The sequence below is a fragment of the Pseudoliparis swirei genome, chromosome 4 (genome assembly GCF_029220125.1).
Source record: "Pseudoliparis swirei isolate HS2019 ecotype Mariana Trench chromosome 4, NWPU_hadal_v1, whole genome shotgun sequence".
Lineage (NCBI taxonomy): Eukaryota > Metazoa > Chordata > Actinopteri > Perciformes > Liparidae > Pseudoliparis > Pseudoliparis swirei.
The window spans coordinates 32931760-32950459 of NC_079391.1; the positions used below are offsets into that span (position 1 = coordinate 32931760).

General features: G+C 44.7%; 2 protein-coding genes and 1 long non-coding RNA gene across 4 annotated transcripts in view; 1 reads left to right on the forward strand and 2 right to left on the reverse strand.

The window, feature by feature from the left end:
* Window positions 1-1417: 1417 nt before the first annotated feature.
* cartl (cocaine- and amphetamine-regulated transcript-like) lies at window positions 1418-3027 on the reverse strand. Its single transcript, XM_056413387.1, has 3 exons — window positions 2844-3027; window positions 2113-2187; window positions 1418-1661 (listed from the first exon to the last, which is right to left on the reverse strand). Exons 1-3 carry the CDS (start codon window positions 2973-2975, stop codon window positions 1554-1556), a joined length of 315 nt encoding a protein of 104 aa, XP_056269362.1. The 5' UTR covers window positions 2976-3027; the 3' UTR covers window positions 1418-1553.
* Window positions 3028-4283: 1256 nt separating this feature from the next.
* iqgap1 (IQ motif containing GTPase activating protein 1) overlaps window positions 4284-18700 on the forward strand; it is a 45155-nt gene continuing 30738 nt past the window's right edge. The window contains exons 1-2 of one of the 2 annotated variants that reach the window (XM_056413237.1): window positions 4284-4601; window positions 5641-5743. In XM_056413237.1, coding sequence (XP_056269212.1) covers window positions 4556-4601; window positions 5641-5743 — 149 coding nt within the window. In that variant the 5' untranslated portion in view covers window positions 4284-4555. The remainder of the gene's footprint in view (window positions 4602-5640; window positions 5744-18700) is intronic. The other variant, XM_056413236.1, reaches the window with a different exon arrangement.
* Window positions 10683-11267, reverse strand: LOC130193063 (uncharacterized). The gene is made up of 4 exons (XR_008831497.1): window positions 11226-11267; window positions 11013-11129; window positions 10807-10896; window positions 10683-10713 (listed from the first exon to the last, which is right to left on the reverse strand). It is a non-coding gene; the product is annotated as an uncharacterized LOC130193063 (long non-coding RNA).

The window sequence follows — 18700 nt, forward strand, 5'->3', positions numbered from 1 at the left end:
GGCACGTGCACAGATAGAGCCCTCGTGGTGCTCAAGCTCCGCCCTTTTGCCCTGGATGAGAAAAGTGCCCTTTTTGCTGGAGACACATTTTTCATTCATCAGTATTTAAGAATAAAAGTTACTCTCTCTGTCATCAAGTCCCCCCAAATGTGTTTTAATATCCGACGGGGCATTAATTTGAGTTTGTGTGAGAATTTCGCCCCGACCTGCTCCGCAGCGCTCACGAGACCCCCCCCCTCTCCTCCCCCGCCGCGCCCCTCCCTCCTCCTCCTCCTCCTCCTCCTCCTCCTCCTCCACTTCCTCCTCCGCGCAGTGCTCCTCGCGCCACCAAGCGGCTGCACCTCCTTCTCCTCTGACGCACAGCACCAGACAAACAGGTCATGACGGTGTTTGTCCCCTGACGTTGTTTCTGATAAATCAACCACAACATTAGCGCTGCTGAAAACATGACGTCACAACTGGTCCGACGTTTCCTAAACAAATAAACAAACAAAAACTCACGAAATCCGTGATTTCAAAGCCTCGTCCAGCTGGTTACTGAGTGTTAGTTATGTTTAGAGAATAGAGAGAGGGAGAGAGAGAAGAGAGAAAGAGAGGAGAGAGAGAGAGAAAAGAGAGAGAGAGGGAGAGAGATGAGAGAGAGAAAGAGAGAGAGAGAGAGAGAGAGAGAGAGAAGAGAGAGAGAGAAAATAGAGAGAGGAGAGAGAGAGGAGAGAGAGAGGAGAGAGAGAGAAGAGAGAGAGGAGAGAGAAAAGAGAGAGAAAGAGAGAGAGTATTCTTATTCCGTTCTATTTAACATGGGCTAGTCTAGGATGTGCGTGGCCAGACTGAAAAAAAAATCATAATGCCTCTGGTATTGTTCAGAGGGCCGGGCCAAATGTGGAGGCGGCCGTATCCGGCCCGCGGGCCTTAGTTTGAGGACCACTGCTCTTGGCTGTTGATGTCTATCAATATCGCTCATTTTGAAAATGACGTAAGAGGGCAATACGGATCCGTATCAGACCAGGAGGAGGGCAATACGTGGCCATTAGCCAATCAGAACGCTTGTACTGTTGTTGCTATATAATAATTCCTCTTTATTCATAAAGAAAATGAAAGCTAGTGGTCTGATGCTGCCAGAGGAAATGCATGTCGAGGATGTATTGCTTCATCAGTGTATTGCTGCTAATGCTTCAACTCTGTCAGAATATTTTTTTTGGCATTGGGTGCCCTTTTTTGGGGTTTGAGCACCTGCCCCCCAAAATGTCTGTGCACGTGCCTGATCCTCCTCATCATGTTTATTGGGCGGGTCCAGTTGGTGACAGCGTGGGCTCCATGGCAACGCAGCTCTGACACCTCCATGAAGCAGAGGGGGCGGGGCTTAGCAAAGGGCCAATCAAAACTGGTTTCTCTGTGTAAATAAAGCAGCACAACGACGTGTCCACGGAGATATTTATTGAACATTAAACATGCGCACAGGAAACTATAGTAGTCTCATTCTCAGGCCACGGCTGCCATGACGACGGGATGAGAAGAGGAAGAAGAAGAAGAAGAAGAAGAAGAAGAAGAAGGCTTCAGATGCACTTGAGGAGGTAGGAGTTGCAGTTGGCTGCTCGGCCGCAGTCACACAGCTTCCTGATGCGAGGCCCGAACTTCACGGCACAGCGGTCACCTGTCCCACACTGGAGGGGGGGGAGGGGGTAAAGGGGGTGTATTACATCACTATACCAGGTAACGGTGTATGACATCACTCTATCAGGTAAAGGTGTATTACATCACTCTATCAGGTAAAGGTGTATTACATCACTCTCTCAGGTAAAGGTGTATGACATCACTCTATCAGGTACAGGTGTATTACATCACTCTCTCAGGTAAAGGTGTATTACATCACTCTATCAGGTAAAGGTGTATTACATCACTCTCTCAGGTAAAGGTGTATTACATCACTATACCAGGTAACGGTGTATGACATCACTCTATCAGGTACAGGTGTATTACATCACTCTCTCAGGTACAGGTGTATTACATCACTCTCTCAGGTACAGGTGTATTACATCACTCTATCAGGTACAGGTGTATGACATCACTCTCTCAGGTACAGGTGTGTCACATGATCAGAGAGTAGAGCGTCACCATAGCGATGCTTCCTCTCTTCTCGGCGGGGCGAACCCGACTGTGTTCCCTGAGCAGAACCTCCAGAGCCGAGACCTGCAGGAACCAAGAAGGAGGATTCAGGCCACAAGGAGGAGGAGTCAGGTCACAAGAAGGAGGAGTCAAACACATGGAGGAGGGGTCAGGCCACAAGAAGGAGGAGTCAAACACATGGAGGAGGGGTCAGGCCACAAGAAGGAGGAGTCAGAACACAAGAAGGAGGAGTCAGACGGCAAGGAGGAGGAGTCAGACCACACTCTTAATATGTCAACAACAATTTACACCATTTTTTTTTACCCGGCTTCCCCCAAATTTTACATTTCTTTTTTATAATCTTTCATAAATTAGCACATACTTAATGAGATAATATCTCGGTTGCACATGACGTTTCAGAACATCTGTAATACAGAACATCTGATAATAATAATAATCAAAAATCAACTGATCTATAAGTTATGTTTGACACTTATATCTGTTATGTCTTTTTAAACGGTTGCGCAATAAAACAGATACAAATAAAAACAGTTATTTCAAATAATTTCAGCAAGTTATTTTCCTCTGAAGCTGAACTAAACAAAAAAAGATGCACTTGTTTATTTTTATCTTTATAAAATGTAAATTATAGAAACGTTGAAACATCGACACATGAACAAATACACACGGAAAGAAGAAGCTTGTTAATTCTGAGAAAGTTGAACCCTCCCGGGTCTCACCAGGTCCCGGTCCGGCTCGGCTCGGTCCGGTCCGGAGTCCTCCTCGGAGACTTCCTGGGACGTCAGTCCGCGACACGCGACGCACAGCAGGGCGGCGAGCAGCAGCGCACGCAGCATCCCGGAGCTGTCCATGGTGCTGGAGGAGGAGGAGGAGGAGGAGCAGGAGGAGGAGGAGCAGGAGGAGCAGGAGGAGGAGGAGCAGGAGGAGCAGGAGGAGGAGGTAGCAGCAGGACCACCGGGAAGTCTCGCTCCACACACCGGACCTGCACGCTCTCTTATACGGACTCGGTAAGCCCCGCCCCCGTGAGGTGTTAAGGTGAATGAACCCAACGACCAATCAGATTTTATCCTCTCCGGACAGAATGGATGAACACGTGGTCACGTGACCTTAAATGAGGTCTTCACTCCTCAAACTCCCGAGAGGGCAAAACAAACTAATTAAACACGTAATTTAATCCAATGGAGACATTATTTATAAAGTGTTATCAGAGTTAATGAGTTAATCAGTGTTATCAAAGGAAACACGTTAATGTAGACACTTCTCAGTTACTGACTGTAAAAGTACTTTTCGGACTGTAATGACGTGATTTAATATGCAAATGAGGCATCACATTATTAAATGTGTGAGTTAATTAAATTAATAAAATGTTGTTGTTGTATTTGAGTCAAAGGCAGAAGAGAAATGTTGGATATCTCTTGATATCATAAAACAGAATGCTGTCAGGTTTGTTTTGACTCTGCTTAAAGTATATTTACTGTTTTTTTAGCATGTCTTAAAATATATAAATCCTAAGTAAAGCTTATTGTTTTTTGAGCTGATAAACAAAAACAGAGAATATATGCAATAATAAATAAAGAATAATTTAATGTAACTCAGTGGATGATGATCTGATGTGGAGAAATGAAACTTTGTGTTTATTATTAATAAATGATAAAAAACATAATTACAATTAAAAAGTTAATATATATTCTTCTATCAGAAAATAATATAAAATAATAATCAATGAAACAGAAACCAAAAATATGATACATGAATATTTTCTTTTTTATTGCATTTAAATAAATTAAACAGAGCATACGAAATTAATAAATACAATAAAAAGTGTTTCAATTAAGTTTCTTCTCATTTTTTAAAATAATATAAAATAAAAATGTGAAACAAAAAAACAGAGAAAAAGAGAGAGAGGAGAGAGAGGAGAGAGAGAAAGAGAGAGAAATTGAAGTAGCTGATTATAAATAGATAATTATTTCCAAATTCATTTGAATTAACTTTGACTTAACAATTAATAATAAATGTTATTTTATAGGTGTGTGTGTGTGTGTGTGTGTCCCCCACGCACACACACCTTCGCCCCACGCCTGCCCCGGCCGCCCCGGCCGCCAGGGGGCGCCGCGGCTGCAGGCCCGGGCCGCCGCCCCCTGCAGGCCGCGGAGCTCCGCTTCCTGAAACACATACTTCAGGATTCGGAAGAACACACCCAGTGACATCAGTGGGGTTTGAAAAAGAAGAAGAAAAGAAGAAGAGAAGAAGAGAAGTAGTCTCCAGTCCAAGCTGCGCAGAGGAGGAACTACAGGGCCGAAAGGTCCTCCCGGGTTTCCGTCGTTCTTCATGCTTTAAAAAAAATATTTGTATTGAAGTCTCCGGAAAGTTCGAGAAACAAACTGTCCCCTAGAAAGCTGAAGTGAGTTTGACTTGAGGCGCCGACAGGAGGATGTCCACGAGCGACGAGGCGGACAGGCTGCGGCCGAGATATGGCTGTAAGTTACCCCGTGTGTGTGTGTGTGTGTGTGTGTGTGTCCTGGAGGTGCTTCAGCCCCGCTGACCCGGGACCGGCGGACCGGGCCAGCGGGGCTCCGCTGCGCGTGCACAGGAACTTGAGGGTTTCTTGCGGTGTTCGCGGTGCCTCCTGACAGCATGGCTCCCCGAGACTTCCGCGTTAGTTTAAACGTGTAAAGCAGCGCGAGGAGGAGGAAGAGGAGGAGGAGGAGGCCGCGTGAGACTTAAACGAGTTTAAACAACTACAAGTTGCATGAAGGTGAAATGTGGAGAATATTGTAGGTGCAGAAGTTGTGAACACTCAACAAGCACCACCCGGGGATCTAAAGACCTCTGAACTCTGCTGGGAGCAGCACGTTGTTCCAGGAGAAAACGTGAGGTTCAGGCCTCCATCTTTTATTTTGGTTGCACAGTAATCCGTAGTTTAAGTGTTGTGAACACAGAGGACGGCAGTCCAGCTCCCAGCGGGTGGAATCAGGATTTACCTGTTGATGTGGCCAGAGCTCCCACCTCTGATGTGACAGGACCCCCCGAGACACGCCCCCGAGCCCCGAAACACGCCCCCTCCATGATGACGGAGGATGAACTCCAGTGGGGGACATTTCTCTGCAGGCTGGACTCTGGGAACCGACCCAGTGACCTCCTGACCCCCATTGTTGTTCTGTAGTTTATCCGTGTTAATGAGCACGAGACAACAACGAAGCAGGCCGGGTTCCTCTCGTTAACGGTTCTCTCGTGAAGGAGGCCGGGTTCCTCTAGTGTTTACGGTTCTCTGGTGAAGGAGGCCGGGTTCCTCTAGTGAAGGAGGCCGGGTTCCTCTAGTGAAGGAGGCTGGGTTCCTCTAGTGAAGGAAGCCGGGTTCCTCTAGTGAAGGAGGCTGGGTTCCTCTAGTGTTTACGGTTCTCTGGTGAAGGAGGCCGGGTTCCTCTCATCAGTTATTCTGCACATTCAGCCATTGCATCTTTTCTTGTGTTGCTGTCATTCATTTGTGTTGTTGTTGTTGTTGTTGTCGTGTCCCAGCCGTCCTGGATGGCGTGGAGCGGCTCACGGCGGAGGAGATGGACGAGCAGCGGCAGCAGAACATGGCCTACGAGTACCTGTGTCACCTGGAGGAAGCCAAGCGGTAAGAGCTGGAGCTCAGCGGGACTCGCAATCAAGAAATATCAATAAATATATAAATATATCTTTCTATCTTTTCGTTGGAACCCGTCTTGTTGGCGTGACAACGTCCCGGTTCAGTTATACTTAACATAATTGCGTGTAATTCGTGGACCAATCATGGCGTAATGAGGCGAGCGTTCCCCTCGGCGTCACCAGGACGTTCAGACCGTTGTGGCGTCGTCTGTTTCGCAGAAGAAGAGCGAGGCGACGCTCTCGTTTCACGATATTCAACTTCTAATGCGAGGCGATAAAATAACGACGATATCATCGTAGAGCGTAACTTTTTAAAATCAGCGCACTTCAGAAAAAACTTTTATAATTCTCACTATCTTTTTAATTATTTGCAATTGGTGAACAAGTGGTTGAGGACACACACACACACACACACACACACACACACAGAAAGAGGAAGCGTTGAGCGTGACAGGAAGTGACTCAGTCGGTTGACTTGAGTGTTTCCCACTGTTGCCACAGAAAACCACTGTTGTCATAGCGACCGGTTCCGGTGTTTGAGCGCACGTCGGTCCGTCCGCTCGCCTCGCCTGACGTGTGGCCCGCCGGCCGTCTCTGATCTCCAGGAAGTTCCCGGAAGAACTTCACAAGCGACGGTCCGTCTCTGAACTCGCCAAAATAAAAGCCTTTTTTCCCTTTTATTTAATTGTTAAAGCAGTTTTGTTCCGTTGGAATATCTCACGTTACAATCGACCGTGAAACTCTCTGCCGACGTTCTTCATGTTCATGACTCAACTTTTCCCGCCACATCACCAGAGTCAGACAGCTCCCCCCCCCTCCCCCGAGAAGTGTGCGCGTCAGAGTGGAATTTGCAGTCTTTGTCCAAATGAAAGAAAACTCGTCGTAGGATTCTGTTTCACGGCCCGTTGGGCTGATGAGTGCCGGAGTAGCAGCGCGCTGACGGGAAGCGGGAACACGTCACCGGTTCTGAAGAGGACTTCTTAAATGCAGCAGAAGAATAACTTTATAATAAGAAATGTTAAAGTTGTGTTAACATCAGCAGTGAACTCGAGAAGCATGCTGTCTCCAGCAGTAGCAGTGGTACTAACGGTAGTATTGCATTCGTAGTAGTACTAGTAGCAGAACTAGTAGGGGTAGCAGTACTAGTATTAGTATTAGAAGTAGCACTAGTAGTGGTAGTAGCAGTTGTAGTAGTCGTACTAGTAGCAGTAGTAACATTAGTATTGCATTCATAGTAGTACTAGTAGCAGTACTAGTAGTAGAAGTACTAGTTGTAGTAGGAATAGTAGTACTAGTAGCAGGACTATTAGCAGTAAAAGTACTATTAGCAGTAATAGTACTAGCAGCAGCAGTAGCAGGAGTACTAGTACTAGCAGTACTGTTAGCAGTAGTACTAGCAGCAGTAACATGACTCTGGTTTTCTTCGGAGCCGCTTCACTCAACAAGACGATGAACTACAAAAACCAAAACACAAGTAATTCCTGAATCTTTTAAATTTGCATCAGGAGGAATGTAAACGATCCAATATGGCCGACATCTTCACACTAAGCACCGACACCAGGGATCAACTTTGACTGTATAAACGTTGTCATAGCAACGGGCGCCTCGCTGTGGAGTCCACCTCCTGTCCTCCGCCAGAGAGACGGGGAGAACACACGATGCTGTGTTTTGAGAACACGCATGTGAGGGGGGGGGGACACCTGAACCTGCAGGGGAACGCCGGGGGGGGGGGGGGGAATGCTGTGTGTGTGTGTGTGTGTGTGTGTGTGTGTGTGTGTGTGTGTGTGTGTGTGTGTGTGTGTGTGTGTGTGTGTGTGTGTGTGTGTGTGTGTGTGTGTGTGTGTGTGTGTGTGTGTGTGTGTGTGTGTGTGGACAACCTGAACGCACACACTGTCTCTTTCTCTCGGATGCAAACTCTGTGTTATCGCTCATTTTCATGTTCCCTCCGGACCCAGAGGAGGCGTCTGAGGCTATCGCGCCGTATTTGAATGTTCGCCGACCTGTTTTGTCTTTTATTGCTTTCTCAAATACGAGATATTGTGTTTCAGGTCTCCTCCAGAGTTTGTAGGAATACCGACGCTAAAGGCAGATAAAGCCCTCAGCGGGCGGTAGTGGAGGTGGACGGGTCCGGTGTTGTGTCGCCTCAACCTAACTTGTTGGTGTTGTGTCGCCTCAACCTAACATGTTGGTGTTGTGTTGCCTCAACCTAACTTGTTGGTTAGTGGTGTTGTGTCGCCTCAACCTATCCTGTGTTTGTGTTGAGCTCGTCTGAACAAAGTGAGGTCATGTGACGTGTGATGATACAGAGTCCTCGCCCTCATTATACTCCCCAAATACTCCTCGTCTACCTCACGACGGTCTTCATCCTCTCCCCGAGCCTGTTTAGGTTCTGAGAGGGGGTTCAGGTTCAGGAAATAATGAATATGTTTTAGAAAGAAAGACACTCAAAATATTAGCCCGCATACGCTCTCATACTGGCGGCGCAAATGTGTTTTTTTTCACGTTGCAAGTGAACGCACCTTAACTGAAAAGTTCGCTGGTCATTTGTTTCATTTAATGTATACCGTATGCTTTGGAATTCACATTGTTTAAATACTAAATGTTCTCACTTTTTCATGTATAAACCGAGATTTCAGTTTGGTCATGGACATTTGGTTAAAAGTCCTGGAAGTCCATCGGTCAAAATGTGTAGTAACCCTGTGTTTCACTCTAACTGGTCGACACTCTGCAGGTGTTCTGAATGAACCGTGCAAGAAGGTGCTGACGTTTGTATGTCAAATACTTTTATTTAAATTCCTATTTGCATGCGACTGAGCGGAAGAATAACTGGAAACCTTCCACCGGCGCCCTGAGAGCTCGTCTCCAATGAAGGGAGCCAGACCGCTGCAGAGGCCCGTCCCTTCAGGCTGCCTCCCAAGCCACAGTTATCATAAACAACGGAAACTACAAACATGGCTGCCGTCAGTTTGGGTTCAATGAAGCTTTTTCTACATACTGAAAAGCAACATTTTGGGGCCTGGCGATGGAGGGCCTCAACCAGAATTGTGAATTTCTAGGAAGATTAGAACAAAATCTTGTGTAGGGAGAATTATCTTCAATGTAATTTGTCTAAAGAGTTTATAGTCACTCTGTTTATGTAAGACTGGAGGATGTAGAACATATAACTTCATTAATAATAGTTGTTGGCGCTCATGGTTGTCAAGCAAACGCACGTCTTTTTCATTTCATCATTTTATTCCAGGCGAAAGGAAATTATTGGACGAGCTTATTTCTTGTTTAAAAAATATTTCCAACCTGTCTTTGAGGCTGTGTTGCTCTCCATTTAATTTAATACCATTTTTAAATGCGGTGAGGACTCTGGTTGTAAAGGCCTCCAAACATGACAGGTAAAACCATGTGATGTGTTTGTGTTGTACTTCCTGTTGTAAAACAACACTTCTGTGTCTTTGACATGAAGTATTCGGACTTTTACAACTTTCCAGCTGCAGGCCGACGCAGAAAAGCCGAGAACTTCTCGTTCTCTTCCCACATGGCGGCGCTCACGTCGGCGCTTCTCGGTGCTGGACTGCGTTTTTTTTAAATCCCCGTCTTTCTAAAAAGCCGTCGGTGGCGGAGCGAGAGAATCCTCCTCCCGAAACAGAGATAGCGTGTTTTATCTCGTGTCCATCATGCAGGAGAGTCTTTCATCCTCGGTCCCTCTCTGTCTTCAGACGACAGATAAGGGCTTTCATCTCGCTCGCAACCCTCGAGAGGAGTCTGTTGTGGCGGATGTTATCGGCTCGCCATTAATGGGCGGAGCAAGTAGACTGTGGGCGCCTCCATGCAGCTATAAACACCAGTACATGTGCTCTTTATACTGGGTTACGGTAAAAGAAGAGAAAATCAACAGATCTGTTTAAAATTGGCAAGAGCAAAACTAACGTTAGCTAGTTAAAGTTGGCTGTTGGCGGCACAGTTCTGCTAAGCTAACAGCGTAGCATCGCCTGTTGTTTTTGCTCTGGTTTGTTTGATGAGGGACTTTGCACATTAATAATAACATTTCTGTAAATGTACCAGTTAGCTAAGAGGCTATATTTCATCTGTAGTCACGAATAATAATGTCATGCTCCTCCTCTCTCTGCTAACAGCTAACCGCTAACTCGGGAAGGGTCCATTGATCGACGTTATCGTGCGTTCAAGCTCCAAATAGTTAAAAAACAACTAAATAGATCTTTATTAGATGTAATATACTCTGATCTTGCTGATATCCCTGATGATTAGGGATGGGTATCGTTAGGATTTTATCGATACCGGTATTGCTTATCGGTATCGGTATTTTTCGATACTCTTATCGATACTTTTCAATAATTTGGTGCTCAAAATTATAGACATGAATACAAGATGTGAAGATTAAACAGTTATTTTATTGATATTGTCTTGCAGAAGTAACTGTATAACTTACATTAGCTTCTCAGAAGCAGACAAAAATAAATATAATAACTTAAAGGGGCCTGGCTCTCCCTATCATGCTTTTTGGAGTTTTCCCTCAAACAGAGGATGAACATTTTTTGTAACATTAATGCATGGAAACATGTCCCAGAATGAAAACTAAATACTGCACTCAACAGTTTTTGTTTAAAAGATAAGCATGTTCACTTTCTCCGGAGATCTCTCCTTACTGAGAGTGTTGCCAGCTGTGGAGAACACTCTTTCAGAAGGCGTTGAGGAGGCTTGAACACAGAGGTAGGTGGTGGAGAGCTGAGAGAGGACAGGAAAAGTTTCCTTCTTTCTCCACCACCAGTGGACAGGGTCTTCTGATGTAGGGATGGGAAGGAGCCCTCTGTGCGGACAGCTCATTCCTGATGTTCTCGAGGATTGTTGGCGCTGTTGTTTCCTGTTGAATAAGGCTCCTCCATGACTCTTTATCCTCTTCAGCGAAGAGTTCCTCCCAGAGACCCTGGGTTTCTTGACAACATGAGGCTGAAATATAATATTTACCATGTAAATGTATTCAGGCTTATTGCTTTTGTTAGAACATATATCATTGGTATTACAGAATCATGTCTTACTTACATTTTCCACCTCCTCCTCTTCATCCTCTTCATCCTCGTCCACTTCCACTTCCTGAGCCTCCACTGGCACTGCATCCTCCTCTCCTAACATCTGTGGGATATCAACATATTAATGTTGCTATGCACATTATTGCAATACAAATAAAAATACACTGTAGTAAACATTGCAAACTTTTTCTTAAATATGTAATTTTGATAAATACTTACTTCCCTCAATGCTGCTGCCTTCAGTCGTTCCCAAACTTCATCAGAAGAACTCAGCTTTCCCTTGAATCTTGGATCCATAAGAGTGGCCTCCTCCAGAAAGGCCATTATGTCATGATCCTGTACACAAGAAAATAATAACACTTCACATAACACTTCACAGTGAGGGAGGGTATATATCGTTACTCATTATTAGGGAAAGATATGCAGCTGTACCTGGTAACGTTTGGAGAGGTCACCCCAGACCTTTTCTTTTACACAAATGTGGAATCCTCCTCTTTGACAGTTAAGTGGGTCTTCAGTTTTGCAGAATGGAATTATCTGGCCACATGTAGAAGACTTGTCGCTTGACACACACAGGGTACTTGTATACAGCATGCGCATCAGACTGACAAAGTCCTCAGCCCTCCTGAAGTCTTCATCTGTGATCTCTTCAAGTCTGATATTAAATTACAAAATTATAATGTATACTGTATTGACCATTTAGTTATACAATAATTTGTTTATATCATGACATGGATTTTCTTCATCCTGACAAGAATGAACTATCTTTAAGACTTATTATAATAGCATTATTATGTTTGCTTAGACCATTAATTAATTCATACCTGTCTCTCTTCATGAGCTTTTTGGCACGGGGTCCAAGAATGCTGCCTGCATTGCAGGTTCTTGCTCCACATATCTCTCCACCATGAGATAAAGAGAATTCCAGCGGTTTTGACATCAAGGACCACAGAATGGTCAGGCAGGCCTGAAATATATAAATGATGACCAATTAAAATGTATTTATTCCTCCTGTCCTGTCTGAATTACACTGAAACAATGAGGCAAAGTTTCTTACCCAGAGGCGCTGCTCTTTGAAAATGGTCTTAATCATTGAGGATCTTTTGATCCAAACGATCACATCCCGGATCCTTGCTGACCACTTGGAGATAGCTTGCACATTGTAAACCTTTTGTGCCCCTAGGTTTAGAGAATGCGCAAACATCAAGCTTTTTTGTTTGTAGCTCGTGCACACATCCATATTTGGAGCGTTGTCGACAGTTACGGGCGACGACCTTCTGTCTCACCCCAAATTCAGCCAGGACTTCATCTATTTGTTCAGCAACAACAGGCCCACTCTGAGACTCATATACTGCCTGTGTCTTAAGGACTTTCTGCTTCAACTGGCCTTGGTTAATGTAGTGGGCGTGACCGTTATGTAGTGGTCCTGTGTAATACTGGTCCACCCATCACTTGTAATGGCAACTTTTTCCACACTGGCAAGCTCTGCCTCAGGTTCTCTTTTTCGATGTTATACCAAGCAGGTATGAGTGTGTTGGACAGAGTGTCTCTGGAAGGGGGGTGGTAATTAGGGTTAAGGGCTGTGGTCATCTCCCTACAGTTGGAAAAATAGCAACAAGCATACATATTTAATTATATACATGTATATTGTAATTTATTACATCAGTTAAACTGAATAACTTACTACACTCTCTGTAAATAATATGTTACATCTTTGCACTTCTGTTTATATGCTACCTGCCATACTCTATGCTGTAGATTTTTCAGAACATCCAATTTAAGAAGTAACATAGAGTGCAAGAATGCTCACAACGCAGTCTGCTTATATTCAACACAGAAGAAAACGTTGGCAAGTCAAAACTAGGGCTAACTTACCTAACAATTAGATAGCGATTTATGCTAAGCCAGCTACCGGCCCAAAAAGTTCTAAACCAACTGGACTCCACTGTACTGAAGGGCTGCATATCCTTCACAATATACTTTGCGATAGCCCTATGACATGTTGTTTTCTGATCCTGTGTCATTGTCCCTCGTTTAGCTATAGAGAATGGAGAGGCCACCGCTGTCTGACTTCTCCTAACATTCTCCTGTGTGGATGCTGTCGCTGTTGCTGCTGCTTGACTGACGTTGTCTATGGGATTATTTGGGGACATATATTAGAAGTTGCTTGATGGCTCCGAGTTAATAATTGTAGAGTTATAAACAAAAACAAATGTTACCTTCACGTGTCGAGTCGAGGGCAGCCCGTCCCAACTCTCGCACAGGTTGCACGGAGGAGGAAGACGTTGTTGTTGTGCTAATGCTAGCACTATTAGCACTAGCATTACTAGCAGCCACAGTGTTTACTAGGCTGTCAAATATGCTGCACCGTTTGAGATTCAACGAGTGTCTCGTTTGCAAATGCTTCATCAAGTTGCTTGTGTTACCCTTTACAAGCAACGACTTGAGTACAAAGATTGCACTTTGCACTATCGCCACTCAATTTTGAAAGTGCACCCAGACCTTTGATCGCTCGCTTTCTGTCCGCCATGACTGCGGGAGTCTCACAGTCACAACACAAATCACAACAATGATAAGAGCGCGCCGCTGGCCAATCAGAGGGGTCTCAAACCGGGATGAGGGTCACGTAATATACCGATAGCAGCACCGTATGTCCAGCGGCTTAACGGTAAACCGATACCGTCAAATCAGGTACCGGTATTGACTTAGTACCGGTTCTCGGTACCCATCCCTACTGATGATACTACATTGTGATCCAATCTTTTGAAATCGACAGCAGAGCTAGCTTTAGCATGTTCGAGGATATTTACAAGCATGTGATTATTGGGGTAATGAATCACAATTATTACAATGATCCCTGTTTTCTAAAGTTAACTGTCACAACGTATCTTTTTTGCCTTGGGAAGCAAACGTTTGTACTAGAAATGTTGCCCAATTTCTGTCTTGAAAAAGAGATGACTCGTCTGAATCATTGCTCAAAGCCGAGGCGTAAACTAGACGGCAGTCAAAGACTTCTCTTTCAGATAAAGTGCCGTTGAAGTTCATGCTGTGGGTCGCTCTGTCGCTCTGCCTGCACACAGCTCCTCCTCCGGCTCGGGCCGCTTGTAATTTCCTGTTTTCAAATAGTTTCCAAACACCTCTTGTGTGCAGCCGCTGCTGCAATGCAGGTTGCGTAACCTCGAGCCTCCATATTGTGTTTGATAAGAGCCGAACAATGTGGGTGATACCATCTGTCCTCAGGGGGGGGTTCATAAAGTCATGAATATGTATTCCTCGGTGCCCGTGGATGATAACTTCAGTGGCTCGTCTGGCTGCTGCACACCAACAGACTGTACTCGTGTTAGCGGGCTGTGAGGTGGACGACATGTTCTGGTTCTGGTCATGGAAAACCTGGAAAAGTCATGGAATTTTAAAATGGTCGTTTCCAGGCCTGGAAAAGTCATGGAAAAAACGTAAATCATAAAAGTTTTGGAAAAGTCATGGAAATGTGTTATCACATAATTTAGGCCAAGTTTGAAATAATGAATGTTTTTTAAAGAAAGACGCTCAAAATATAAGCCGACGTACGCTCTCAACACGCAAAATGTTCTAAATTGTTCATGTTTTTCCCGATAATTTCAGTTTGGTCATGGACATTTGGTTTAAAGTCTTGGAAATTCATCGGTCAACATGTGTAAGAACCCTGATCATGTGACCTGTTGAGGTCAACATTCCTGTGCTGGAAAACCCTTTACAGTAAATTACTGTAATCACAACATTTAAGTGGCAGCAGCTTCTCCAGCAATATAATGTACAATTTACAGTATATTTACTGTAAAGGAGAAATACAGTAACCCATTGTAATCTAAATTACAGTAATTAGTACTTTGCTGTAATTTAGAGATTACAGCATTTTAGTGGCAGCAGTTTCTCCAGCACTGTTACATTTACAGTATACCTACTGTAAAGGAGTCATTTATTGTAATAAAAATGTACAGTAATTGGTAAATGCTGTAATTTGAAGATTACGACATTTTAGTGACATTAAGCTTCTCCAGCAATATAATGTTACATTTACAGTATACCTACTGTAGAGGGGAAATACTGTAACTGTATTGTAATCACAATGGGGAGTATTTAATAAGCGGTAAATATCTGGAATAAGAAAACGGTTACGTTCTGAGTCCCAGAATGCATTGCTTTAACAGCAGCATGCCGAATACACGCAGTTACAGTTTCACTGTGACTTTACATGCCGGTGTGATCGCGATGCGTTCGAGGTCTGCAGCGCTGCAGGCCGTGTTTCCGGTCGCTGTGTAAACGTTTCCTGCCAGAACTCTGGCCTGAGTCAGTGTCAACAGCAGAGAATGTGGGAATGAAAGGGAGAGGGATGGGTGCTCCGCAGAGGCCCCGCCCCCTCCGCAGAGGCCCCGCCCCCTCCACTGACTCTCACCTGGCCGTCTGTGAAACACGACGCCGCGAGTTACTCTTCCGGTTCATGGAAATCCGTCACGGGCCTGGGATCAGTGCTTTGAATCGGTCACGGTGATGAAACACACACACGCACACACACACACACACACACACACACACACACACACTCTTACCCCCCCAGGCCTACCTGACTCTCTCTCACGGCTTGATTTCTTAATATTTGCACAGTTTGACCCCGGCTGGTCGGATGTGATTGGTAATGATCCTTTTGGATTGCCTCTGGGGTCAAAGGTCACACCCATTAAAAGTCTGCTCTTCGTAAAGAGAGGGCTTTTCTACTAACATAATGGAGACTGCAGCACATGTGATGTATTATATGTCTAGCTCATTATTAAAACTTTCATGAACCATGATTGTAATGTCACTAATAGAAAATGAATGACTCTCATTTGAGAAAATAAAGATGTTTTTATATAATTGAGCTTGTTCGACTTTTTAGGATCCATTCAGCTTTCACATCAGCGTTTGATTCATCAACTTTATTTCCTCATCACGTTTACTGACATGTGAACTAATGACTCCGTTTGTAAGAAGACGACGTCCCTCTGGGTTAAATGTCCCTCAACGATCAGTTTTAATCACATTAAAAATTAACAAATTCTCAATTTTGAGAACCGTGAAAGATTAGAGGAACGTAAAAGGCACAATGTTGACCGTTATCTAAAAAAAACTAAAACGATGACCTCATCGTAGTGAGTTTGTTAATCTGCAGAGACCCGGCTGCTCGGATTGTTTGTTATTTTCATGTTTTGGGACGTTAACGAGAAAAGAAAAAGAAAATCTCTCCCGTGCAAATATGATATGTCCAGGGCTTTTATTTTGAAAGTTTTTATAAATATGGTGACGTGTGAATGAATAACCCCAAAAATAATACATGTATTGTCTCGTGGAATATGAAGATAACGTCTGTGGAGTCGGGTCACCAGCTCGGCGGCAGCAAAGCATGAAACGGACATCGTGGCTCTCGCGTCTCCTTTCTCTTCTTCTCTTTCTCTCTGTGTGTTTTCCTCTTTTCTTTCCTCTCCTGGTTTCACTCCCCCTCTTTGTGCTTTGTGAGCGCTCGCTGGGTCTGAACCAGACGGCTCTTAAAACCCCGTCTTTAATTAGACTCGTCACAATGGAAGAGGTGGGCGGGTAACAGGAAACAGAAAAGTGTGTGTGTGTTTAATAGCATCTGTACCTCGACATTGTGCTGCTGCCACACATGATTTGCCTTTCCAGATATTCTGTAAAACACACAACACTTCCTCCTTTTCTGCTTTCACTCATTTATAATGGGGAGGGGTGTGTGTGTGGGGGGGGGTGCGGGAAGACGATACAGGACATTGTTGTGTACAATTAGCATCATGAACTTTGGCCCTCCTTTGTGTGTTTCTGGTCGGACTCGTGTTGTGGAGAATGCGTATCTGTGTACAGCGGGGGGGGGTTTCACTGAGGCTCAAGTGGAGGGCGGTTCATGCGCTGGCTGAGCCTCGCTTTAAGGTCTAATGATGAGGCTCGTCGCCTCGTGACGATGGACCGACTTGTTTTCAAGGTTTTAACTAGGGCTGCAACTAACGATTATTTTGATAATCGATTAATCGGCTGATTATTCTATCGATTAATCGATTAATCGGATAAAAAAACAAAAAAACTTTAATTTTCAACCCTTTATTCAAAACAGGGTCCGTACAGTCATGGAAAACCTGGAAAAGTCATGGAATTTTTAAATGGCTATTAGCAGGCCTAGAAAAGTAATTGAAAAAAATAAAATCCCAAAATATTTGGAAAAGTAATGCAAATTTGTTTCATTCAAATTTTAATTTACACTGTATATATACAGTATGCTTTGGAATTCTCATTGTTAGTTTAAATACTACATCTTCTCACTTTGTCACGTATAGACAGAGTTTTCACAAAATGTTTAATCATGGAAATTTGGTTTAGTCATGGAAAGGTCCTGGAGACCCACTGGTCACCATGGTGATGAACCTGTTCACTGGTCACCATGGTGATGAACCTGTTCACTGGTCACCATGGTGATGAACCGTCACAAACAGACTGACAGCTTTCCTCTCCTGAGCAGTGGTCCCCATGTGGCCCCCTGAACAATATCAGAGACGCGTTCCGATTTATTATTTTTCTCACCTGGCCCGCTGCCGTTGAGATTGCAGTGAGACGCGGAAAAAATGTGAAGTGGTGCTCTTCGCAATAAAACATCTTTGATGGACGTGTCGCGTCTCGGCCAATCAGCGTTCAGATGTCCACAGCGTTTGGGAAGTTAGGTTAGCTTGAATGTTAGTCCGCTACATCTGCTGCTGTCACGCTGCACGGTGTAGCGATTCTAACAAAGTACCCGTACGTTAAAAACGATGTGATTTAGCATATTTTTAGTATCGATACTTCATTAAAAGAGCGATCAGAGCACACGCGCTGCTCCGCTCCGTTAAATGGTGTCTGCACGCGCAGCGCTCACAGCGAGTCGTGGTTTATCTCCGTTGCCTTTCTCCATGGAAAAATATTTTCCGCTATCCGCCACGGAATAAATAACCACGTTTTCCACGTTATACTCTTGTGGAAATGCCACACACGTCGTGACATGTAGCGCCCTGGTGTCTGGGTTCATAACGTCACCCGGAGGCTCACTCAGCTCCGTGAATGTCTCCGACGACGTGAATGACTTCCGCATCCAGCGCCACGTGAGCAGCAGCAGCCAATTAGATTCATCAACAGAGGAGCAGCTCAGCGCTGATTGGCTCTCACAACGCAGCGTTCAGTCTCTCCTCTCGCTCCGCTCTTGTTTCTCCAGCGCCGCTCTGCGCTCAACTCAACTTTGTTTATACTCCGTGACTTATTGAGCGCCGTAATAATCGCGCGACACAACGAATCGATAATGAAATTCGTTGCCAACTATTTTAATAATCGATTTTTATCGATTCGTTGTTGCAGCCCTAGTTTTAACCAAAGCTTCGAGCTCTGAAAATAGATATTATTAACTTCATTAAAGCAACAAAGAGGAGCTTTTATTTTGTGTTTGTTCTATCGCCCCCTGTGGACTAAAGTGGTAGTGTTGGTTCTGGTGCCCCCTGTGGGCTAAAGTAGTAGTGTTGGTTCTAGTGCCCCCTGTGGACTAAAGTGGTAGTGTTGGTTCTGGTGCCCCCTGTGGACTAAAGTGGTAGTGTTGGTTCTGGTGCCCCCTGTGGGCTAAAGTAGTAGTGTTGGTTCTAGTGCCCCCTGTGGACTAAAGTGGTAGTGTTGGTTCTGGTGCCCCCTGTGGACTAAAGTAGTAGTGTTGGTTCTAGTGCCCTTCGTGGACTAAAGTGGTAGTGGTGGTTCTGGCGCCCTGTGGACTAAAGTGGTAGTGTTGGTTCTGGTGCCCCTGTGGACAAAGTGGTAGTGTTGGTTCTGGTGCCCCTGTGGACCCCTGTGGACTAAAGTGGTAGTGTTGGTTCTGG